This window comes from Moschus berezovskii, chromosome 15 (assembly GCF_049115385.1).
Source record: "Moschus berezovskii isolate FMDL1 chromosome 15, NW_MosBer_1.0, whole genome shotgun sequence".
Classification (NCBI taxonomy): Eukaryota; Metazoa; Chordata; class Mammalia; order Artiodactyla; family Moschidae; genus Moschus; species Moschus berezovskii.
Genome location: NC_142474.1, coordinates 29,166,288 through 29,192,110, shown reverse-complemented (window position 1 = coordinate 29,192,110; position 25,823 = coordinate 29,166,288). Strand labels below are relative to the sequence as shown.

Below are 25,823 nucleotides of genomic sequence, written 5' to 3'. Positions count from 1 at the left end.
TGGGACAGGGCCAGCCTGTCCCTGGAGACAGTGCAGCCTAACCGCCTGCCTGTGTCTGGTTCTCATGTGCTCAGCCCGTGGGTGTCCTCAGGGCCTGAGAACACAACTGGGGACCCACTCGATGGGCCCTGGGCGTGAGGCGAGCCACAAGGCTGATGACCTGTTCACGCAAGTGCATGGAGACTTGTCCCAAAAAGCATGGAGAGTGTGGCCACTGTGGAAAATAGGCAGCGGGTCCTGGGAATTTACACAGTCACCTTTTGACCACAAGTCCATGTCTAGGTATATGCCCAAGAGGACGAGAATAGGCATCCAAGCAGGGGCTGGTCTGTGATCACAGCAGCACCTGTCACGGGGAGTGGTCTGAATGCCCACTAGTTGACGATGGGAGGAGCAAATGTTCCTGTCTGCAGCAGAATACGATTCAGTCACGAAAAGGGGTGAAGCACTGACCCCAGCCACAGCATGGACGAGCCTTGAATGCTAGATGCTCAGTGAGAACGGCCAGACCCGCAAAGGCTCACAGGCTGTAGGAAATGCCCAAAGCAAGCCACTCCACTGGAAGGGCAGGTTAGAGGGGCCAGGCCTGGGGGGCTGGGGGTGGGGAGTCACTGCTGATGCCTGGGTATCCTTCAGGGCTAGAAAGGCCCTGAGGTAGACAGTGGTCTGGGGGGTGGGGAGGGAGCAGAGTGCTGCAGAGGTGCCAAATGCCACCCACTTGAACACAGTGGGCTTCGCAGACCCAAATGACACTTTCAGGTGCCAACACTCCACTCCTGCCTTGTGGGGTTCCCGGGCACCCGCATCCCATGCTGGGCCTGCAGGCTGACTACAGGCTGAACAGCCTCACAGGGCACCCACTCTGCACCCACAGCTTCAGCCAGATGGCACCACCCTGACCTGGATGGGAAGCTGGCCTGTGCCCAGTGGTACCCCAGTCCATCCTCCTGATGGCTCCAGACTCTAGGCCCCAGGTCTGCTGCTGCTTCTCTTAAAAGCCACTGTCAAAAGCGAGAATACAAGGCTTCCCTGGTGACTGAGTGGTAAAGAATCTACCTACCAGTGTAGGAGACAGAGGTTTGAATCCTGCTGTGGGAAGATTCCACATGCCTGAGGGACCGAGGGCCTGCGCCACTCCTGGGCATGCTCTGTGGGCTGTTGCTCTATGGTCTTGATGGCTCTGTCCCGCATGGAGAGAATCCATCAGGGAACTCAGCACAGACCTTGGCTTTTATTTTGCATTTCTCATCTTTCTCTAAAGGAAATGCTGTCATCTGCTTTCCCTGGGGCTTATTTCCCACTGTGACAGCACTGAATGGAGGCTGGCAGGGAGGTGACATCAGGAAACCCTGGGAACCAGCTGGACCCAGTATGGCCAGGAGTGTGGTATCAAGGGTCCCCGTGAAGACAGATGCACGGGCCGTGGGTCCTGGAGGGGTTGCCCTGCTCGCTGCCAGACCCCCACGTCTACAGGACCATCCTGTGACTGAGCAGACCCTTGGATGGCACGGGTGAGGCCAGTGTTGGAGGCAAGCTGGAGCCCTGAGACCCTCCTAGGATCACTTTTCTTCTTCCCACTGTTCTTCTTTTGGGGGTGCAATGACTTCAGGGGTGAGGACCCAATGTGAGGGCGTCAGTGGATTCAATGGGCAATTTTTTTTTCTCTGAGGCTACAAAGCCACATTTGGTATCCTAAAAACAGTGTTTGGCAAAAATGATTCAGACTTGGCCAGTGGGATACAGTGAACCCCCTTTTGGATCACAGCCTTGTCACGGTAGAGGGACTTGTGTAATGGAACGAAGCTGTGGTAACTCAGTGGTGCAGGGCTACGCCAGATGGATGGACCATAGCGGAGAGTCCTAACAGAACATGGTCCACTGCAGGGCAGTGGCACCCACTCCAGTGTTCTTGCCCCAAGGACCCCAGGAGCATTATGAAAAGGCAGAAAGATATGACACTGGAAGATAAGCCCCCCAGGCTGATAGGTGTCCAACATGCTACTGCGGAAGGGTGAAGGGCAGTTACTAATATATTGCTCCAGAAAGAATGAGGTGGCTGGGCCAAAGCAGAAACAGTGCTCAGCTGTGGATGTGTCTGGTGGTGAAAATCAAGTCCAGTGCTGTAGAACAATATTGCATAAGAACCTGAATTGTTATGTCCATGAATCAAGGTGAATTGAAGGTGGTCAAGCAGGAGATGGTAAGAGTGAACATCTACCTCTTAGGAATCAGTGAACCAAAATGGACAGGAATGGGCGAATTTAATTCAGATGACCATTATATCTACTACTGTGGGCAAGAATCCCTTAGAAGAAATAGAGTTGCCATCATAGTCAATGAAAGAGTCCAAAATGCGGTACTTGGAAGGAGTCTCAAAAACGACAGAATGATCTCTGTTCACTTCTAAGGCAAACCATTCAACATCACAGTAATCCAAGTCTGTGCCCCAACCACTAATGCCGAAGAAGCTGAAGTTGACCAGTTCTATGAAGACCTATAAGACCTTCTAGAACTAACACCAAAAAAGATATCCTTTCATCACAGGGGACTGGAATGCAAAAGTAGGAAGTCAAGAGATACCTGGAGTAACAGGCAAGATTGGCCTTGGAGTAAAAAATGAAGCAGGGCAAAGGTTAACAGTTTTGCCAAGAGAACACACTGGTCATAGCAAATACCCTTTTCCAACAAAAGAGGTGACTCTACACATGGGCATCACCAAATGGTCAACACTGAAATCAGATTGATTATATTCTTTGCAACTAAAGATGGAGAACTTCTATATAATCAGCAAAAACAAGACCTGGAGTTGACTGTGGCTCAGGAGCCTGGTGGGCCACAGTCCACGGGGTCACAGAGTCAGACATGACTGAGTGACTAACACACACACACACACAGGGAAAACCACTAGGCCATTCAGTATGACCTAAATCAAATCCCTTAAGATTATACAGTGGAGGTGACAAATTCAAGGGATTAGATCTAAGATCATGGCATCCAGTTCCATCACTTCATGGTAAATAGAAGGGGAAAAAGTGGAAGCAGTGACAGATTTTATTTTCTTGGGCTCCAAAATTACTGCGGATGGTGACGGCAGCCATGAAATTAAAAAACACTTTCTCCTTGGAAGGAAAGCTGTGACCAACCTAGACAGCATATAAAAAAGCAGAGACATTACTTTGCTGACAAAGGTCTGAATGGTCAAAGCTATGGATTTTTCAGTAGTTATGTATAGATGTGAAAGCTGAAACATAAAGGAGGCTGAGCACCAAAGAATTGATGCTTTCGAATTGTGGTGCTGGAGAAGACTCTTGAGAGTCCCTTGGACAGCAAGGAGATCAAACCAGTCAGTCCTAAAGGAAATCAACCCTGAATATTCATTGGAAGGACTGATGCTGAAGCTCCAATACTTTGGTCACCTGATGCGAAGAGCTGACTCATTGGAAAAGACCCTGATGCTGGGAAAGATTGCAGAAGGAGAAGGGGGAAACAGAGGATGAGATGGTTGGATGGCATCACTGACTCAATGAACATGAGCTTGAGCAAACTCTGGGATTAGTGAAGGAGAGGGAAGCCTGGCATGCTGCAGTCTATGGGGTCGCAAAGAGTCAGACACATCTTAGCGATTTAACGACACGCACCGAACTCTGCCTGGTCCAAGACTGCCGCTGACCCCACTCCCCCTGATGCCTGCTAAAGTCTTACAGAGAGCTCATTTCCCAGGAAAACAAATTTTTGGAATTTCCCATGTGGCCTTTTGTGATGCTTCTTGTGAGCAAGGGGGAATGCTGGTCTTGTCACTAAGAATGTTTTCCACCTGAGCTGAGTCCCATGAGTGAATTCATAAAGTTAGTGGAGGTCACGATCATCACTGGCCCGGGGATAAGCCATCTTTATCACTCATCACTCTCTGTGAAATCTCATCTGATAGCCACATAGGGTGGAGATGCTTGAAAAATATAGAAAGGTGTTGGAGTTGCTTTCTTAAAAGTCCTATGAACCATAATATGGTGAATTTGGCCCACCTTTGGGAGAAGTTTCAAGACGGTGAGCCAGCCATGGTCAGCGGTTCAAGGATGGAGCTGGACAGGCAGATCACATAGCCCAGTGACTACCCTCCCTCCAGAGCACCACCTGCCTGGCTTATCAGGCCATAAATATTCTAATTAGGAGGGAGGCAGATGAGCAGGATTAGCGAGAGGAGCCCCTCCGATGATGGGGATGCGAGAGACACTCAGCCGCTCCTGTGTCACCCCGGCTCTCCTGACATTTTAATCATGTAGAAATGCTCGATTTACATAGCTCTGCCTAATTAGACACAGTGGCAATTATGTTTGTGGATTTTCCTCCTTTCTAAAGACGACTTACTCTGCAAACAGGAAGCCAGTTCTGAAAGAAGTACCTTCAGTGTTTCCCCGCCAAGAGGAAACCTCTGTCCACAGGAGTGGGGTTGGGGGTGGTCACCATCCTTCAAAGAGAGCAGAAAGGCCCTGCCTGTGGTCTGTTGTACGTTTAAGCCACAGGTCGTGTTGGGAAACCACACGGGAAAGGCGTGGCAGGCTGAGTTCCCACACAGTGTGGGTGCATCCTCCACACGTGCAGCCGAGGCCCTGCAATGTCTGTTTCTAAGTGGAGACATACCGGCCACTGCCAGTCAGGGGAGTCTGGCATCCCACCTATAGGGGGCAGCTCGGGACAGAAGTGGACAGTGTAGTGGACCGTGTAGTGGATGGCGTCCCCAGCAGCTGGGCACTGGCTGCCCCAAGGGGCTTGTCTTTAGTGCGGTTAGTATCGGGAGTGCATGGTACACAGTAGGTGCCCAGTGAACGCCACCTTGCTCCCTCCCTCTCCCCGCCACCCACGTGAATGACCATTTCCCTGGGGGAGGCTCAGAGCGAGCCCCCCAACCCTGTGTGCGTTCTCTGACCCACCCGCTGTGTGGCTTCAAGCCCCAGGCCACCATCCTCGTGCCCCCAGCTCCCGCTGGTCCCAGGTGCCTGTGTGGCTCCAGACAGGCTGGCTGTGGTCCCTCCCTCTGGGCCACCAAGCCTCCAGCTCACCCGTCCATCCACACTGTGTCCTTATCCTGGCCTCACATGACCTGGGGTCTGAGGATGGAGCCTTCTCTCGGCCCCTCACCAAGTCTCTCCCTGTCCCTCACTGGAGCTGGGGACACTGGCCACCCTCTTGGGTCACATGTCTCCTTGTGGGGATGCTGCCCTGATGGTGGGGTGCAGGGGTGCTGGGAGAGAGGCTCATGCATATGACATGGGCCATACAGGCCCACAGGAGGGGACCCCCAGCAAAGAAGAAAAGTCTACAGAGTATTTGCCCCACATTGGGCTCTGTAGGAACTGCAGGTTCAATGAGAGAAGAGTTTGGGGGGCCTCCCTGAGGACGTGGCATCTGGTGAGAACACGGGAAGAGGCAGATGGGAGAGGCCAGCGAGTCTGGTGGCAGGAGGGGGCGGGGTGGGACAGAGTCTGAGTGGTGGTGGTGGTGGGGCCAGGCAGTGGGATGCCAGGGCCGAGGAGCTCAGGTGCTGGGGACCTCAGGGTGCTAGTCCTGCTGCCCTTGTCCTGGTCCACCCTCCCCCTCCCTCTGTCTGCAGGGCTTTCCTTTCCTGGGCTGGGCCCTCCCAGGCTGCCCCCTGCCACCTGAGGGCTCATCCCGCAGAGGGGAAAGTGGCGGGAGGAGTGGCCAGCAGCTGGCTCAGGATAATCGCAGTCCTGGTCTGTGGACGCGCTAATTAGTGCAGACAGCTTGTGCTTAATTATTTCACTTGACCCGCTTAAGATTCAGCAACCACCTGCTCTGGGGGGAGGAGATTTTTGGGGTGCAGCCAGTGAGCCTATGCCCGACCCAGGAGCAGTCCCAAAGGAGAGGACTGGCCTCAGGGGTGGGACTGAGCCGATCAGAGGACATGGGGCTGGGCACCACCCAGGCTGTTTCTTCTCATTTGGTTGGGTTGCTGAGAACTCGAAGCCAGGCTGGTCCATCACGTGCCGGGCAGCCAGCCAGATGCTGCAGATCCCAAGGAGGGGGTATGCAGAAGGGGGTAAGCACACTGAAATCTCCAGGAGGTACCCCTGCCCCCACCTGGGCCCAGAGCAGGCGGCTGCTTTAGGGTTGGTTGCCAGAGCAAACAAAAACAGAGCCTGCTCAGTTAAATGTGAACTTCAGACAACAATGGACAGTTGGTGGTATGGGGGCCGAGCCCCTCCTGAGCTCTGAGACCCCATGGCCCTGGGCAACTAAGAGCCCTGCAGCCTCGCCTTTCTCATCTGGAAAGAAACGCTGCTCCAGGAGTCCCCCCCAGGGCTGTTTCAAGGACTAAGATGTGACAATGCACACAGTGCTTGGCCCATGCTGGGGTCCCCAGGGTGCCCCACTGTCCGGAACAGGCTCTTCCATGCATGAGTTCAGCACACACTTGCACGAGTAGCAGACATGCCTACACCTCCTGCTTCTGGCTGTCCACCTGTCCTCTGTCTGTCCCACTCCACACCTGCCCGGTTATTCATAGGTAAAGGCAAACCAGGGACAGCTCGCAGGCCACTCACGGGAATGCAGGGGCATGGCATTCAGAGCCACCTTGTGCCTTCAGAACCAGCAGCTTCCCCGAGCTTTCCCAGCTGGGGTCTCCCTGCTCTGCAGAAGGTCCCCTGGGTGCTGCCCTCTCTCCTCGGGACAGAGGCCCTGGAAACACCTCTTCTCTCCTCCAAGCCTGAAACTGCAGCCAGGCTCCCAGCAGGACCGTGCGGCAGGCTGCTCATTATCTCAAACAGGGCAGGTGATGGCTCAGCAGGCTGGGCGATCGGGGCCAAGGGCTGGTACTACCTGCTCCCGCCTCTCTGCTTCCTTCACCTGAGTTCCAGGCTCATCTAGCAATGAGTAGGGGCTCTTTAGAGGTGGTGGAGGCCAGCGAGGCTGTGCTGGGCTGGGGAGTGGATCTGCCCCCAGGGGAGGTGGGTGGGACCCTCTGCTCTGCCCGGCTGGAGCCCACGGTTGCCAGGATCTTGGACTCATGGTCTCCAGCACTGTGAGAGGACGCACTTCCTTTGTCAGGACAGCCCTGGGACACTCATACACACCCTTCCCGAGACCAGGATGGGGCCTCGCTGGACATCCCCCCAACACCAAATCCTTTGTGGACTGCACATGATGCCGTTTCCTTATAAGCCATGCCACTACCTGGACTCATTTATCTTGTGGGGATTATCCCCCCTCACCCACTCCTCCCTCCTGCGAAGTAGCCCCATGCAAGCAGTCACCACTTGCCCTGTCCACTGCTCTCTGTCTGGCACCCTTGGTGGTTTCCAGCACAAAATTGGTGCTCAGTGAAAATTTTTGATCGAAAGGAGTCTGTGGGGTGGGCATCTGTGATTGCTCAGAACCAGTTAGATGGGTGGTATGCAGTGTTCAGAAAAAGTGGGCCTTTAGTCCCAAAGGGGAGGAGATATAACTGATTATATCAGCCTCCAAGGCTCAGAGCAAGGCCATCTCTTCTCAGAGGCCTCCGACTTCATAGTTAGCTCGACCTCATCCATTCACGACACCTTGTGGACACAGTCCACTGCATATACACACAATCTACTCTATCTACATGTGCAATCCACTACACACTCAAGTGATCTACTGCATATAAACACATGATGCACTGTACATAATGTGATCTTCTCCATATTCACAGGCAATCCACTATATATACATGCAAAACCGACTACTTATACATGTGATCCACCGAGTATACACACGGTCCATTGTATATACACACAGTCCACTTCATATCAACGTGATCCACTTCATATCAATACATGATCCACATCATATAAATACACGATCCACATAATACACATGATCCATATAATACAATCGACTTCATATAAATGTGATCCACTTTTTTTATAAAACGCAACCCACATCCTATAAACACATGATCCACACAATATAAACATGTGATCTACTTCATATGAACATGTGACCCACTTTATATGAACGTGACCCACATCATATACACACATGGTCCACACCATAAACTTGTCATCCACTGCATATACACGTGATCCCCCCTCCTCCATTCCTCTGGCGGCAGCAGCGGCGAACATCACCATTCCACCCAGGCCCATGGTGACCTCCCACACAGACTGCAGCGGGGAGGTCGTGCCCCAGCCTCACGGCGCCCACCTCACCTCTCGGTCCAGGCCAGCAGCCACTGTCACAATGTCTCCCGTCTCACTGTTGATGGTGAACATGTTCTGGGAGGGACTCTGCGGGGTCTGGGTCACGATCCGGTAGCGCACCATCCCGTTGGCCGTGGTGGCGTCATCCGCGTCATTGGCTGTGACCGTCATCACGTAGGTGCCTGGAACAGAGACGGCAGCTCATGTAGGACTCGCCTGCCACTCCCGCTGCTCCCCTCACACACACCTCAGCAGATGTCTCCCGCAGTCATGTCTTCCTGGAGGCTGGATGTGGTGCGTGTCGTCCTTTACCCGTGGGCTGGACTGCTACCAGGCCCTGGGGAACGTGTCTGTCCCTCGCCCAGCCCCATATCCCCCTGCAGAACCACGGGGGTGGGGCCTTCTTCCCAAGCTCAGGTCTGCTCTGAGGTTGCTGCTCTGACTTCGTCAGGAGAGGGAGCCACCCAGGGTCAGCACAGCCTGCAATTCCGGCTCAAAACCCAGCACATTCCCTCCTGAGCCACACAGCCCAAGGCTCCAGCCGGTATGGTGGGGGCTCAGCACGTAGTAAAGAGACAGGGCTGTATCCAGAAGGTGCCTAATAGGCACTCGAGGATGCTAAGTGAGAAGAGACCCCACAGAGGGGATGCTGTGCACACAGGATGCAGAAGCGGGTGGAGTAAACTCGGGGTGTGCGAGCCCAGAGGTGGTGAGTGCCCACTCCCCACCAGGCGCCAGGGTTGAGGTCTGCAGACGACTCCCCGGGAGTGTCCCCTGTCTCCTGAGGGCAGGGTGTGGCATTGCTGTTGGTGTCCGCCCTTCCCCACTGGGAGGCCCTGGCTAGATCATCATGCCCCCCATCCTTGGCCACAGTGATCGGGTCAGCAGTGGGCACCATATCCAGTCAGAGCCTGGGAGCAATGGGATGTGCTTTTTGGGGTTTCTGGGAATTCAGTGTGCCATCCCTGCCCCTGGACTTGGCTGGGCCAGCGTGTGAGGTTGGAGGCTGTGGTCACTTTGTGGCAACAGAGATGGAAACTGAAGGACAGGGCCATCTCAGAGGAAACAAAGGCATGGCAGGCTCAAGTGACCATCTCTCACTGGGCAGCCCCTGGGTCAAGCTGCACCTGAAGCTCTTCTCTATATACAGAAAAAAATGAAGACTTTTCTTTATAAAGCAGTTTTAGGTTCACAGCAAAATTGAGGGGAAGGTCCCTTACAGATGTTTTGTACACCTAAACCAATATTAGAATATATTCCCCTTCTTGTCTTGTGCTATTTTAGGCTCCCCTGGTGGTTCAGATAGTAAAGAATCTGCCTGTAATGCAGGAGACCCGGGTTTGATCCCCGGGTCAGGAAGATCCCCTGGAGAAGGGAATGGCAACCCACTCCAGTATTCCTGCCTGGAGAATCCCCTGGACAGAGGAGCCTGGCAGGCTACAGTCCATGAGGTCACAAAGAGTCAGACATGACTGAACTAACACTATACTACTTTTGTTGTTTGCAACCTGGAGTTCTGATTGGCATGGGCTCCCAGCCCTGCACCTGCCCCTGGGGCCTGGGATATGCTGCCTTTGTCCTCATCTGCATGTTCTTGGTTCAGCTCCTTGTTCCCAGGTTGGAACAGTGTGCTGTCGAGGGCCCACAGGAGTGAGGGAGTGTGGGCACCATCCTCTACCGGGTCCTTTTTGGAGGTGATGGCTTATGCTGAGGCTGAACTTGGCTTGAGGCTGGGGGGCCTCCAGACCTCTTGGGATCCAAGGTGGTGATGAGTAGGGGGCTTCATTCATCAGACACATGCTCTGGGATGGTTCTGCGCGAGGAGCTGGGCAGACAATGGTGGAGATGTCCATGGTGGAGGCAGGGGTCTCTCCTGCATGCTCCCAGAGTCTCTCATTGCACGAGGTGTGTGCCCGGCAGGCCCTCTCGTCTGCCTGTCCAGCCTCCCCCACCGCCCCGTGCAGGGAGGGCCTGACACAGAGTCAGCTTTACTGTTGACTTTAACTGAATAAAAGTTTCTCAAGGCAGATGCATTTTATGGAAACAGAAAAGAAGGCAAACAGCAAGAGGAAGGCGGAAATCTGTTTTACAGGTCTCAGGTTTTCTATCCTCATCCTCTAACCAGAGACAAATGGGCTCAGGACCCACCTTTTCATGACTGAAAGACAGGACATCCTCGCTGGGTGGGGCTTGACGCTGTGGGAGGCAAGGAGCTCCAGGCCTGCAGCCTCTGCTGCCCACTCATAGAATCCTCAGATTTATATATGGTTTTTTATCAACATGTAATCCACGCATCAGAAAATTCACCCTTTTAAAGTGCACAAGTCAGCGTATTCTGGCATTTTCAGTTGTTGTGCCGTTGTTGGTAGAAAGTATCTAATTCCAGAGCATTCCGTCATCCCCCCGAAGAAATCTGTGTCCACTAAGAGCTTCCCCACATCCTCCTTCCCAGCCCTGGCAACACGCGTCCACTTTGTGTTTCTATGGATCGGCCTCTTCTGACCATGGCTTATCAATGAAATCATATACCACATGGCCTTTGGGTCTGGTGTCTTTCTCTGAGGCTAATGATTTCAGGGTTCATTCCTTTTTGTGGCTGAATAATATTCCAGTGTATGGGGATGCTTAGCCCTCAATTTCCTGGTAGCTCAGTTGGTAAAGGATCTTCCTGCAATGCAGGGGACCCTAGTTCAATCCCTGGGTTGGGAAGACCCCCTGGAGAAGGGAATGGCTACCCACTCCAGTATTCTTGGGCTACCCTGGTGGCTCAGCTCATAAAGAATCTGTCTGCAATGCAGGAGACCCTGGTTCATTCCCTGGGTCGGGAAGATCCCTTGGAGAAGAAAAGTTACCCACTCCAGTACTCTTGCCTGGAGAATTCCATGGACAGAGAGCCTGGCAGGCTATAGCCCATGGGGTTGCAAAGGGTTGGACATGACTGAGTGACTTTCAGTTCACCCCACCCCTCAGTTACTGGCTGAGCGTTTGCTGTGTGCAGACAGCAGGCTCTGTGCTCAGTGTGTACAGAACAGCCATATGGACATGGTCCCAGCCCTAACAGGCCCGTGAAGAGGGACAGAACACAGGAGAGACAGATCCTTGGCAGCTGGGATTAGGCTTTGAAGTGGGTAAGAATGCTTGTGTGAACAGGTAGAGTAACCGGGTGGGAGCGGACCACAGAGGAAGCAGGGCAGGCCTGAGATGAGGGTAGTGGGGTGGGGAAGGGGTGGGCAGGACTCTGGGCAGCGGGGACAAAGGCCCTGGCGCAGAGGAGAGCTCTGGATGTTTGAGGAAAAGAGGTGGGGGCATGTGATGGGGCTGGAGGTAGGCTGGGCTCACAGCAAGGATTTTGGACTTTGTTCTAAGATCACAGGGAGATGTTTTCATCAGGAGAGTGGGTCGAATGTATGTCTTAAAGACACACAGAGGGCTTCCCTAGTGGTCCAGTGGCTAGGAATCTACCTTGCCATGCAGGGCAGGGGACACCGGTTCAATCCCTGGTCCAGGAAGATCCCACATGCCTGAGGGCAACTAAGCCTGAGAGCCACAACTACGGAGCCCACACACTCCAGCTGCTGAAGCCTGTGTGCCTAGAGCCTGTGCTCAGCAACAAGAGAAGCCACTGCAACGAGAAGCCTGGGCACCGCAATGCTGAGTAGCCCCCACTCGCCACAACGAGATAAAGCTGACATGCAGCTCCGAAGACCCACCACAGTCAAAAAATAAAAAGAGTAAATAAATCAATCTTAAAAAAATATATCATTAAACAAAAGACATGCAGAGAACAGGCTGTAGGCAGCGGGAAGTGGGGGGGTGGCGAGGGTGGCAGGGACATGAACTCATTTGCTGGATTTCAGAGGGAATTGGCTGCAGTCAGACCAAGATGCAGCACACCCACTAGGACGGTTATTCCTTCATTCCACACGTCTTTACCGAGTGTCTTCTAGGGGAAACATACGGAACTTCTGTGTTTTGAAAGCCATAGGAAGAAAGTCCATCAAACGCACCCACCTAGCTTCATGCAATGGCTATTCTCAAAGACTTGTGTGTAAACCCAGTTTTAGTGAATTTAATTATCAGTAGAATTTCTCCAGAGGCATTCAGTATTTAAAAGAAATCCAGGAAGTCCTGTTTTTAGCAAACGGTGGACAATGTTATTTTAAACCAATCTTCCTCCCGAGGACAACGAGAGAAGCTGGACCTCACATGCAATAAGAGCATCTCATTCAGGGCAGAGAGACACCAGCGGTGCAGACTTGGGTGGGGGTCTGGCTGGAAAGGGGAGCCCAGGCCCGGGGCCGTCTTTCCTCTCGAGATGTTTGCTGATGCCAAATTGGCTTCTGACAGCCGAAGAGCTACGTGGATCTTTCAACAGACTGATGGGAATGGGGTGAAAACACTGAGCTCAGGGCTTGCCGTGGGTGTGTGTGGAGGAGCACCTGGAAAATGCGTGAGTCTTTGGGCTGATCTGGAAGGGCACGTCAGGGGTGAGGGTGAATGGGAAAGAGATGGCCTTGCCGGAGCACGGCTCTAGTTAAGGTGACTTAGGTTACCAGCGTCCCCGGCAGGAGCAAAAGCACATCCTCCACAGAGACAGGTACCGTCTCACACAGCCTCAAGTCACCACAGCAGCTGTTCACATGCCGGGCTCCGCCGGTGATGAACCAGGCACACAGGAAGACAAAACCTGTCTGAAAACGGAGTGAAAGAACTCACCAGGACCAGACCAGGGGAGACTCTGATAACTGAGTCATCAGAGGCAGATTAAAAACAAATCAGCCAGGAACTTGGCTGGTGGTCCAGTGGTTGAGAATCTGCCTTCGAATGTAGGCAACACAGGAGCCAAGATCCCATGTGCTGCAGGGCAACCAAGCTCGTGTGCCACAACTACTGAGCCCGTGCTCTAGAGCCCGCGTGCCGCAATTAAGGTCTGATGAAGCCAAATAGAAACAAAACCCAAATCTGCCAGAATAGTCAAAATGCACCCCTAGTCAATCACATAGGATGCCCCACACTAGGCCCCTACTGCCAATCCCCCAGCCCCCACCGGGGCATGCCCAAGCCTCCCTCTCCATGCCTTCTAGTCTGGCTGTGATGGCGGCTGGTGACCCGACCCGTGCTCTGAACACACAGCCTCTGCTGGTTCCCATCGGCCAGTCTTTATTTCCACATGACTGTCAGGGACGGCGGATGCGGGCTCTGTGTGTCTTCTGTTGCACAAGTGCGTGTGCATCAACAATGGTCTCAAATAAAAGTAGAAAAATGTCCCCGACCATGAAGCTCACACCTAGCAGTGCAAACGAGGAGCACAATAAGTAATTGAGAACTTCCCTGGTGGCTCAATGGTAAAGAGTCTGCCTGCCAATGCAGGGGACACAGATTCTATCCCTGGCTGGGAAGATTCCACATGCTGTCAAGCAACAAAGCCTGTTGCTGAAGCCTGCTGTTCTAGAGCCCACCAGCTGCAACTACTGAGCCCGCATGCCCTAAAGCCCGTGCTCTGCAACAAGAGAATCCACCACAGTGGGAAACGTGCACACCACAATGATGAGTAGCCCCTGCTTGCTGCAACTAGAGAAAGCCCGTGCAAAGTGCTGAAGACCCAGCACAGCCAAAAATAAATAAATTAAAAAAAATACATAATTGATGCTGAAAGTCTGACAACTGGCTGAATAAACTGTGGTACATTCCCACAATGGAAATCGTTTAAAGCCAGAATATTTCATGACACTTAAAGTGTTCATGATATACAGCAAAATGGAGAACAATCCAGTTTCTAAAGTGTGTTCTTTAATATAACAATGTGTTCGTGCAGGGAGGAGACCAGAGGGATCTTTGACAGACGTGCTCATGGCAATCTGCGTGGCAGGCAAGATGGGAGAGGGCGTTTTTTCCTTTGTGATTTTCTCTATATCTTCCAAGTTTGCTCCAAAGATTATCACTTGATGATCAGAAGGTAAAATGTTATTTTAAAAAAGGAAAACTGATGGGACTTTTTTTCAGCCTTAATCACAATTTGGTTTCCTTCAAAACAGATTCTGAAAACCTGGCAGGTCCATGGCCACTGCTCTGTGGTCAGGTGACCCAGGCATGCCCAAGTGCTCTGAGCCCAAAGGCCAAGGGCAGTGTTGCCATGGCAACAAACCCAGATGAAATATAAGTGTTCAGGGCCCTGGACAGGGTTATTTTCACTTCCTTCCTAGAAGAAGAGGCCGAGGCAGGGTGGAAGGAGCTCCTTTCTGAAACCTGGAGAGCTGCCTGGGGGAGACTGCCTCTGCTTGTGGTCTGGGCACTCGTCCCAGCCCCCAGCACCACCCCTTGTGGGCACTCAGAAATGGTTCCTGACTTGGGGGCCAGGCCTTAACCTGGGAGCCAGGTCTTGACCTGGGCAGCACCCTACCTCTGCCCCTGGCCTGTGTCCCATGACTCACTCTCCTTACACTTGAGGGAGCCCCTTCCTAAACCCTCCAGCAAGTGTTCAGCGGCTACACTGCACCTTGGGTTGTGAGCAGGGCTGGCCCCCAGTGTCTGGGAAGGTGTGACCTGGCCATCAAGTCCCCCGCTAAGCCTGACCCTTCTCCAGTGGGGCAGGTCTGGTCCACGGGCAGCCATAAGCGCCCAGTAGCCCCAGTGTCATGGTGCACCGCCAAGGCAGCCTGGGCCACCCATGGGAAGGAGCGATTTGGCCGTGGTACCCGGCTGTGCACTCTGCTGGGACCGTTCACTGTAGCAGCCTCTGTCGTAACCTGGGAATTAAGCCTCTCCCCACCAGCTGGGCTGTGAGATCCCGGAGGAAATCACCTTCTGGGGCTTTCCCCTTGGGTCTCCCTCTCTCCCCAGTAGAAAGGCCTGACTTCATCTTAACAAATGAAACTGAACATCGCTCTGCATTTTCATCTAAGAGGGCATGCCGTCTGCTGCCTGAGATGCTGGACATCTCTTTATTAATCGGGTCGGCAGGAAAAGGGGGAGAAGACAGAGGTTGGGTTCTTGTGAGGAGTTCATGTACAAACGCTGCCATGCGCCTTAAAGGATTAATTTCACAAGCCTTAAATCGCAGTTTAATTTGAAAACTAATTCAGCCCCATAATTGGCTTTCTGCTCAAATCACTGAGGCTAAAGATTTAAATTCTTAATATTCAGATGACTTTCAAGTATCTGGTGCCATCTGTGCAATAGTCCGTGGCATTAGTCTCAGGGGGACCTCCACCGGCACAGAAATAAAATAAATAAATAAACAGGGCCCACTAATAGAATAATCTATTTAAGCAAAAACTCTGCATTATATAGATGAAGGTTTCTTTGACTTCATTTGCAGCATGTAGATTTCTCTGCTATTTAATATTTTAAAGTGACATTAATTTCAAAATTTATAATATAGGCCCTCATGCAGTTACAAGGGGTTAGGAAAAGCAGAGATTCCAATCAGAGCTTTTTTTTTTATAGTAAAAATAATTGATACGGAGGCATCTTTTCTTGGGAGGCTCAAGAGACGCCATGAGACCCTCCAGGCAGAAGACCACACGGCGACTCTGATTTCCAGAGGGAAGGGCTCTTGTAAGGACATGGACCCCCAGCTGGTGCAGAGGGGAGGAGGGGGTCCAGTTATGAGGATGGAGCTGTGAGGTCCGTCCTGAGCCCTGTGAGCTTGTTTCCTGAAAAGTGGGGGCTGGGCAGGGTGGCAGGAAGTGTGAGACTAGAGCATCAGCAGGATAAACCTGACCAGGGGTTGAGCCACCTAGCATCAGACACTGCCGGCCACTGGGGCACACTGCAGGCCTGGCCTCCTCCCTCTGCACAGGTGTGGACCCTCCAGGAGGCCTTCACAGAACTGCTGTGCACCCTTGGAGCTCCAGGGAGGTGGGGCCTGGGCACGGTGGTGTGGTCCCCACTCCCGAGCTGGCCCGTGGCTCAGGCTGAGCTGTCACTGAATCCCACCCTTGCTTAGGCACATGGTGGTGTTGGAGGTGGTGATGGGACAGACAGGGTCTCTGCCCCGCAAAGGGGAAAAGCAGTGATGGCAACAAACTGAGAGGACCCAGCGGTGATACGACCAGAGGCCTCTGTGTGCAGTGAGGGGCCTGCTGGTGAGAGCGGAGGGGAAGACAGCTCTGGAGAAGCAAGGAGGAGCCAGTGTGCTAGCAGTCAGGGGGAGGATGGCCAGGCTGTGGGAGCAGCCCATGCAGAGGCCCTGGGGCAAGAAAGACTCTTCCCATCCTAATGGCCTTTGCCCACACGTGTATCAGATACCATCTGTAGGCTCCTACCTAGCACAACTGTTTTTTGGTTCCTCAACTGGACAATGGGCTTCTTGGAGGTGGAGTTCATGCTTTCCCACCCTGGAGAAGGGCCACCTCACACACGGCTTTTGTGTGTGCTTTTCCAGGGGGATGGTTCCCACGCTACACACTGCCCTTCTCCCCTGACAGTGGATGTGACGCTTGGAGGTACAGCAGCCACATTGTGACCTCATGGTGCGAAATCAGAGAGGGAGGCAAAGGGCACAGAGATGTTGACCCTGCCGGCTTCACGCGCTCATCTAAAACGCTACTTGTTTCAGCTGGGTTTTCTGAGACTTGCGTCCATAGGCATTCCAGACCCAAGCTGGGGAGGGAAGGCAGTTTAGCTCCATGGTCAGAACTGCAGCTTACGAGCCAGATCACCTGGTTTAACTCTTGCCAACACCTGAACCGAAGCAGGACACTCCTGGGCATCTGCCCCCGCGCTGGCCCCGCCCCGCGCTGGCCCCGCTCCCATGTCCTCTGCACCAGCCCCTCTCTGAAGTACCCCATAACAGTATCTGATGCTGGTCTCCTGGGTGGGCTAACAAAGGCTGAGACCACCATCCATGGAACACATGGGTGACCATGTGTTGATGACCATGAGGTCTGAACACGTGTGGCCTCACCTACAGGCGCCTAAGAGTTGATAATATTAACCCCTGCGACCCCGCCCCTCCCTGTGACCCCGCCAAGCAGAGAATTGTGCACGAGCTAATCATCGCTCACTCCCTCCCCCCCTCCCTCCCCCCCCCACAACCCCTACCCCCGCAAGAAGGGTTTGGATCTTTTGAGCACTAACCGCCTGTCCTGGTTTGGAGCCGTTTCAGTAAACACCACACGTTCCTTCACCACAACCACACCCCGTGTGGGTGGGCTGGCAGCACCGCGCCAGGGAGCGGCCCGAGTTTGCTTCGGTGACGCGTGCTCCCGCTGTCTCTCTTCTTACCTGCTCTTCGCCTCTGTTCCCTCCTGTCCACAGTGCCTGTCACGGGGCTGTCCACGATTCAGCAGGTTTCCTGTCTGGAGGCCGGGACACGGTGCCCAGCCCCCAGGGGACCGGTCAGTGCTGTTTCCATGGCGGCCGCGTAGTCAGAGCATCAGTGGCAGGTGCGCCCACTGCGGGGGAGTCCAAGGCCTCCAGCAGAGATGCGGGGCCTCCCCCGGTCAGGTTCAGGAGCCTGGGAAGCGGTCGGGCTCAGAAGCTGCAGGTCAGGGGGCCCAGAGTTTTTTAATCTGTCCTTCTTCTTCTCAAAGAGGCCAAGTTCCAAGGAGCCGAACTTGACCTTTTAAAGATGCGCCTGCATCCCGGAGGGGCACTCCGAGGTGCAGGAGAGCGCTTGCTTCCGGTGAAGAAAACAGCTGGCCTGGCCGAGGGCCTCCCAGGGTCTCAGCTTCTGGTCTGCAGTGCCACCCCCCAACCCCATGCAACTCTGGGAACAGGACTGGGGTCGGAGGGGTGAGGAGGGGCCGATGGGGAAGCCAGCTTGGTAGCCGGGACTTGCAGGGGTTCCTCCAGCTTCTCCTCCTGAACGTCCTCCACTGCGGCCCACTGGCCAAGGCCCAGCTGTGGCCTCACCCTAGGAGGGCCCCTCCCCTTCCCTCTCCTGCGCATCATCCTGAAGAGAGCAGGGCCCGGAGGAGCACCTGGGCCCAATCCTCCCATCAGCTCTGGGACAAGGCCTCAGCTTGGTTCGGGTTGGCCCAGCCCAGACTGCAAAACGGCCATCGTTCAGCCATGGCCAATGGGGAGTTTGTGATAATTCAGAACATTATCAGGTGACCTGAGGGATGCAGGAATGTAATGTAGAGGACAGCTGGTTTTAAGTGAGTTTTATGGTTCAATCTGAGATTCCATCTGACAATGTAACTTGCTACCAGAGTTGGGAAAATGAACTGATATTTTGAGTAAGAACATTTAAGAATAGTAATGAGTTGCTGCTGCTGCTGCATCACTTCAGTCGTGTCCGACTCTGTGTGACCCCATAGACGGAAGCCCACCAGGCTCCCCCTTCCCTGGGATTCTCCAGGCAAGAACACTGGAGTGGGTTGCCATTTCCTTCTCCAATGTGTGAAAGTGAAAAGTGAAAGTAAAGTCGCTCAGTCGTGTCTGACCCTTAGCGACCCCACGGACTGCAGCCTACCAGGCTCCTCCGTCCATGGGATTTTCTAGGCAAGAGTACTGGAGTGGCTTGCCATTGCCTTCTCCGAGTAATGAGTTAATACCCATTAATAATCATTACACCATTAACAATAGCACAGGTGTCAGATGCCTCAGGTGGATGCCTTCAGCTGATTCCCCAAGGTCGGTGGTACTATTACCTCCATTTAACAATGAGACAGAGTGAGTGGCCGGCTGAGGCCTCACCGTGCCACACGCTGGCCACAGCTGGCCACTGGGAGTCTAAGATGAGTGGCTGAGTGCCATGCAATGTCACCTGCCAAGTGTACGGTCCCACCCCGTGAGGACAAGGGGTAGCTGGAGTCTGAAACAGCCTTTACCTCCGCTCCACTCAAGGTTTCCTATGGAGCTACCAGCATCCAGGGAGCGAGGGGCTGGCAGATCAGTGGATGGGAGCAGAGAACCCAGAACAAACCCATAAACAAGCCAACTGATTTTTGACAAAGGTACACAAGCAACTCAATGAAAGACAGAAAGCCTTTCCAACAAACAGTGCAGGAGCATCTGAGCATCCATAAGCAAAGAAATGAACCAGATTAAGTCTCACGCTTTCTATAAAAATCACACAGAAATTAACTCAGAATAGAAAAGTCAATGTCCAAAAGTGAATTTGAACAGTCTATAGCATCCCTGAAATGTGATTATAATGGAGGGGGGAAGCGCATTTCTTGGTTAATAGATGAACAAATTTGAAACATTAAGAAAAAAGAAATTAACTTGGAATGGACCAAGGACGAAATATAAAATGTGAAACTATAAAACCTTTAGAATGAAGCCTAGAACATCTTTAGGACCCAGGGTTTGGGAAGAGTTCTCAATACCCAAGTCCAATCCATCAAAGGAGAGTGAAAAATTGAACTTCATCAAAACAAAAAACTCTTGATCCCCAAAGACCCCCCGAAGAGCATGAAAAACATGAGTCCCAGAGTTGGAGAAATTATCTGCAGACCACACATCTGGCAAAGGGCTTGCATCTCAAATAAAGAATTCTCAAAACTCAATGATTAAAAAAGCAACTAATTAGAAGATGGACACAAGACATGAAGAGATGTCTCAGCAAGGAGGAGATGCAGATGGCAAGCACAGGAAGGGATCTCCACCATAGTTAGCATCAGGGAAAGAGAAATAGAAACCACAGTGAGGTACCACTGTGCACCTATCAGAACAGCTAACATGATGACACCACCAAATGCTGGCGAGGACACGGAGAAGCCAGACCGCTCAGAGGGTGGGACAGATTGTATGGTCACCCCAGAAAAGTGCATGGCACTTCCTGGCATAGCTAAACACCTGGTCCCCATACCACCCAGTGATTGAGTCCTCAGGCATTTGTCGCAGAGAAATGAAAATTCACATGAAAGTCCACATGTGAGTGAAAGTTCTTGGCAGCTTCATTACTGCCCCAAACTGGGACAACCAGAATGCCCTTCAAAGGGTGAATGAGGGTAGGGCATCGACACTGTGGACTTCTCGGCAATGAAAAGAAATGAGCTTAGGACACACAATTTGCCTGAATATCCAGAGAATTATACTGAGTGGAAAAACCCAGCCCCCAAAGGTATCATGGGCTTCCCAGGTGGTGCTCAGTTCAGTTCAGTCGCTCAGTCATGTCTGACTCTTTGCGACCCCATGAATCACAGCACGCCAGGCCTCCCTATCCATCACCAACTCCTGGAGTTCACCCAAACCCATGTCCATTGAGTCGGTGATGCCATCCAGCCATCTCATCCTCTGTCGTCCCCTTCTCCTCCTGCCCTCAATCTTTCCCAGCATCAGGGTCTTTTCAAATAAGTCAGCTCTTCGCATCAGGTGGCCAAAGTATTGGAGTTTCAGCTTTAGCATCAGTCCTTTCAATGAATATTCAGGACTGATTTCCTTTAGGATGGACTGGTTGTGCTAGTGGTAAAGAATCCGCCTGCCAATGCAGGAGATGCAAGAGACATGAGGGCAGGAAGATCCCTTGGAGGAGGGCATGGCAACCCACTCCAGTGTTCTTGCCTGGAGACTCCCATGGACAGAGGGGCCTGGCCGGGTGCAGTCCGTGGGGTCACGAAAGCCGGACACGGCTGAGTGACTGAGAGCACACTCTAAGGTGGCTTATGCTATGGTCACAGTTATAAGAAAGTCTTAAAGTGACAAAGTCACAGATGTGGAGGGCAGGTCAGTGGTTGCAAGGGCAGGGACGGTGGGCAGATGGATCGGTGAGCCGGGAGACAGGTGTTAGCCTTCTTAAATGTCACCGTCTTGACCATGGAGGTCATGCGAATCTGCACACGTGATAAACTGCATGGACACACACGCACTCACATACACACGTGTGCTGAAGTCTGAGTGAGGGCCAGGGCTTGCACCAACGTCACACCCTGGTGTGACCCTGCATCTGTGACATGTTACCACTGGGGGAAGTCAGGGGGCGGGTCTGTGGGATGTCTCTGTATTACTTCTTACAACTGCACGTGCGTCTACAATTATGTCAAAATAAAAAGATACCTTAAAAAGACATTTCTTCCAGTGAGATCCTATCAGGAAGCACATTGAAGAGTTGCTTGGAGCGGTGCTTGCCTAGGAGGTTCAAGGTTGCCCAAAGCCCGGACTTCCTGCTTCTTGCCCACCCAGGGCCGGAGATGCCTCTGTTACCCCAGGCCTCAGTAAGCATCAGGTCACAATCCTCTTGGGTTTCTTCTCGATGCATCTCATTTGAACCTTTTTTCTGGAAGACTCTAATTTTGGTTCCACTTTCTGGTGCACTTGAAACAAATGAAACTCCATTTCTTTATGGAAAACTTCTATATTACAGGCATGTTTTTTAATAATTATTATTAATCTGAACTCACGAGCACGGGGTCAATTTCAAAGCTAGGGAAAGAGGATTTGATGGAAAAGACTGCTTCCTTAAGACCGGTTTTGCTGGCCAGGGATGCACATCCAGCGCCCACGTGTCCTGACAGCAGGAGTGCACAGAACCAGTGAACCTGCTCGCCTGTGTATGCGGCTACTCCTGCAGGTGCAGCTTCTGCCTGGAGGCATGAGATGGTCCCCTTCGGGGGTGGGCCCAGCAGATTTGGGGGACACAGAACAGGGGGGCGTGAAGGCGGGCTCTGCAGAAAGGGCAGAGTTTGGAAAGGCAGAGGTGGGGTGTGTGCCTGGAAGCGGCGGGGCACCCACCCAAGCAAAGCTCCATTGGCGGGACATGCACAGGACGGCCAGCGGCCGTGCCTCCCCTTCTCATCTGCAGCCTCGCATGCAGTCTCCCGGGTCTTGGTGGCCCCTGGCCAGTTCCCTCCAGGATTTGGGACCATGATCAGGAGGGGACTGAAGGTCCCAGGCATGCTGAGGGACTGCCGCTGTGGCCCCATCTGGGAGCGGACTCAACACGGCAACCACTGCCCCCACGTGGCCATTTATATGAAATACAACGAGAAATTCAGCTTTGCAGCTAGATGTGAGAGTTGACTATGAAGAAAACTGAGTGCCATATAATTGATGCTTTTGAACTGTGGTGTTGGAGAAGACTCTTGAGAGTCCTTTGGACTGCAAGGAGATCCAACCAGTCAGTCCTAAAGGAAAGCAGTCCTGAATATTCATTGGAAGGACTGATGTTGAAGCTGAAACTCCAATACTTTGGCCGCCTGATGCGAAGAACTGACTCATTGGAAAAGACCCTGATGCTGGTAAAGATTGAAGGCAGGAGAAGAAGGGGACGACAGAGGGTGATATTGTTGGATGGCATCACTGACTCTATGGACACAAGTTTGAGTAAGCTCCGGGAGTTGGTGATGGATAGGAAAGCCCGGCATGCTGCAGTCCATGGGGTTGCAAACAGTCAGACATGACTGAGTGACTGAACCGAACAGCGGTATGAAACAGAACTGTGTGTGAGGCCCCTGTGACTCAGCGAAGCCAGAGAGGGTTTCATGACATGGAGGGGCCTGGGGGTCGGGGAGGATGTGGGGTGACCACCATCAGCGGCTGGCTGATGTCCCTGCTGCAACTTCCCAGACCTTAGCTGACTCCTACCCAGCTGAGTCAATACTGAATACATCTTTTCACTTGTTTTCCATTAGAACATGCATCTGAAACCCTTCATTAGCCTATCATTCCAGAGAATAATGACTAATTTCTGGCGGTAGTTTTTCCTTATCCCACAAAGGCACTGTGTAAAACCTTCTATTATTGTAATTTACTGGTGTGAGAAAAGGACTTATAAGACTGTTTCCATATCCTGGGGAGACTCCTGCGTCAAGGAGGTGGGCCCTACTCTGTCTGGACATGGCCTCCTCGTCCTGGACCAGGGCATCAAGCCAGGCCCAACGAGGCACCGCGCAGCTCCATCCTGGCTTTGCACAAGGAGGTTGCATCTCTGGCCCCCCCTGACGGTTGTTCCGGGACCAGAAATGGAGCTGGGGGCACCCAGGGGCTCCGAAAGTCACCCAACATTTAGTGCAAACAGTCCTGGAAGGGTGTTGAGTGCCCAGGGAATAAAGAGCCAGCCTTCAGCCCACCCGGACCATGTCCAGCGATCCGAGGATGCTCCAGTGTCCTGGCTTAAAGTCTTATCAGGATTTCGAGGGGAAGATGAAGCAGTTTGTTGTTTTTGTTATCCTAATGAGTAAAGGCAGTCATGCGTTTGGGAAAATGGTCTCATTGATTTGTTCGAAAATAAGACGTGGTAAGCTTGATTTGAGGCACCTTCACAGAGAGTCCTGGGTCTTGGGGAGAGAGGACCTGCCGCTTCTGTTAACAAGAAAGTCCCGCCAACCCACCAAGCCGGACAGCCGCTCTCCACCCTGCTCCTTAAAGAGCTGGCTGTCAGCAGTTCTCATTTGCTTTCTTTGGTTGTTTGTAGCTAATTTGGCCACCCACCTGCCCCTCAGGGGCCTGCAGGGCCCAGCCGCCCGAGGTTTCTGCAGAAATAATGTCACATTGCTTTCCCTTTGCTGACATTGGGCTGGCCCGAGACTTCTGATTCTGAGGACAATCAGTTGTAAATGCATTTCACCTTGTGGAAGCAGCAGCCCCTGGAGACGGAGTTGTGACAATCGCCTCCAGGGAGAAGAGATGATAAATGTTTGCTTTCATGCCCCTCCGCATGCTGGACGCCTGCTGACCCCTCCTCAGAGGCCTGGGAAGTCTTCCCAGGATGGGCACCCACTGGGGGCTGGGGAGGGGCAGCCTCTGTGATGTTCAGATGACACGTAACACCTTTACTGTGCGTATGTTCCCAGTATTACACGGGGCATCCGTCATGAATCAAAGTGACCCTTAGTTTCTCTCAAGTTCAAATGTTACCAGAGTCCGAATTTTAGTGGCAGCTTCCAGCAGCCCTTAGCAGGGGCCTCAGCAGTGGTGCTTGGCTTAGCTCCACACTGCCCCCTGCCCCAAACTGAGTAGTTGTCCTGAGGACAACTGCCCTCTACCCTCCCTCAAATCAGGAGACAGTGTGGGGCTGGGTTTCTTAAACCTTAGCAAGTGCAGAGTTACTTGGAACTTGGCTGCCTCCTCGGGGCCCCACCTGCAGAGTCTGAATCAGTGGGTGGCCACCAGCTATGCATTTATAACACGTTCCTAGGTGATGCTGGGGGGTCTCTGAGTTGTTGCGCCAACATCCGCTGGGGATTAGCGCCCACGTCCACTGGGAGGGGTTGGGACTGCTTGCTCCACCTCCTCAGGCCTTGAGTCCTGTCTGAGCTGAAGGGGGAGGGAGGCGCCCACTTCTCGGTCATTATGGGATCCAGAGACCTGACATTGTAAAGCAGTCGTTATCATTTATGCTGGACAGGAGTCCTTGGGAAGACGGGTCAGCTCTTGGGTCAGCTCTGAGGGGGACCGAGGGCCTCAGCCACACAGCTCACTTCTTCAGGCTGAGGGAGTCAGCCCTCTCAGGGGCTTCCTGCTATGCCCAAAGGTGCCCAGGAGGCCTCAGATGGCCAGCCTCCTCCCTGACTGGCCCCAGGACCTTTGCACATGCTCTCCCTGCTGCCAGACTCCCTCCCTGCCCTTCTGAGTGCTGCTTCTGATCACAAGTCAGCTGCTGGCCTACAGATCACCTCTGCAGAGAAGCCTTCCCTAATCAACACCGTCCCCATGACTCAGCGCTCAGGGGTCTCCTGGGCCAAATCATCACTGCAGTGGCTCTGCGCCCTTGTTTCAGCCCCTCTGTCTGTGCCTGCCCTGGACTGTGAGGTATGTGGAGCAGGGATGCCCATTCCCTAGTGCATGCAGTGGGTGCTGAAATCAACTCATGGGTGATGGGTCCCAGGGGTCATCACGGTGGCGGGGGCTGCGTGTCCGTCCTCGGGAACACCCCTCCCTCGGGGTTCAGGGCTCACCTGGCTTGGAGCCTTCGTCCACGGAGCCATTGTACACCTGGTTGAGGAATTCTGGGCGGTTGTCGTTCATGTCAATGACGTAGATGTACAGGTCAATGGGGTTCTCCACCTTGTTGCCATTCATGTCTACAGCATGAGCTCGGAGCTAGAAAGAAAGCAACACACGCTGTCGGGGCCAGAAGCTGCCCCCAGTGGGGATGCGCCTGGCCCGAAGCCTTGGGAGCCACCGAGAACAGATTTCCTGCGACCAACAGCCCTGGGGTGGGGCGGCAGAGCAGTCCAAGGACCCCCCAAGGGGCAGCCTGGGGAGCGCGGGGTGGGCTGGGGACACATCATGAGCCTGGGTTCTCTCGTCTGTGGATATGGGGAAGTGTCCCGGGAGGGCGAAACAGGGCGACCATGGGAGCTGTAGGCTGACCTGAGGGTCCATGCTGATATCCATCCCTGCACTGCTGCTGAGGGCTCCTGTCTACCTAGAGCAGCTGCAGAAAGGCCGTGTGTGCTAATGGGGTGGCGGCTTAGGACCCTTGCTGCCAGGAGGCCAGGCCTGGAGGAGACCCAGAGAGGAGACACAGTGGGTCCTTGAGCTTGGGCATCCACTTCGAGTCTACCCTGTTGGCCATTCACACCCTGGCTTATCTTTCTTGGGGCAGCAGAGAGGAAATGGGTCCAGGGGTCCTGGGGTGGAAGGCCCTACTCTGATGGGGAAGGGGCTCCAGGGAGCTCCATCTGGGAACAACTCAAGGTACAAAGGGTAGGTACACCAGCTTGGGCTGAAGGGCCCACAGGGGCTGCTCAGACTCCCCTCTTCAATTTAGATTTTTATTTTTTATTCATTCATTCACTCAATCAA

The 25,823-nt window shown here is 53.2% G+C and overlaps 1 protein-coding gene across 1 annotated transcript in view; it reads right to left on the bottom strand.

The window, feature by feature from the left end:
- The window catches only part of CDH4 (cadherin 4), a 484,021-nt gene that overhangs the window by 30,333 nt on the left and 427,865 nt on the right, over positions 1–25,823 (bottom strand). Inside the window, exons 6-7 of the mRNA XM_055433932.2 lie at positions 24,971–25,115; positions 8,190–8,362 (exon numbers count right to left, since the gene is read on the bottom strand). Of these exons, the coding sequence (XP_055289907.2) occupies positions 8,190–8,362; positions 24,971–25,115 (318 nt within the window). The remainder of the gene's footprint in view (positions 1–8,189; positions 8,363–24,970; positions 25,116–25,823) is intronic.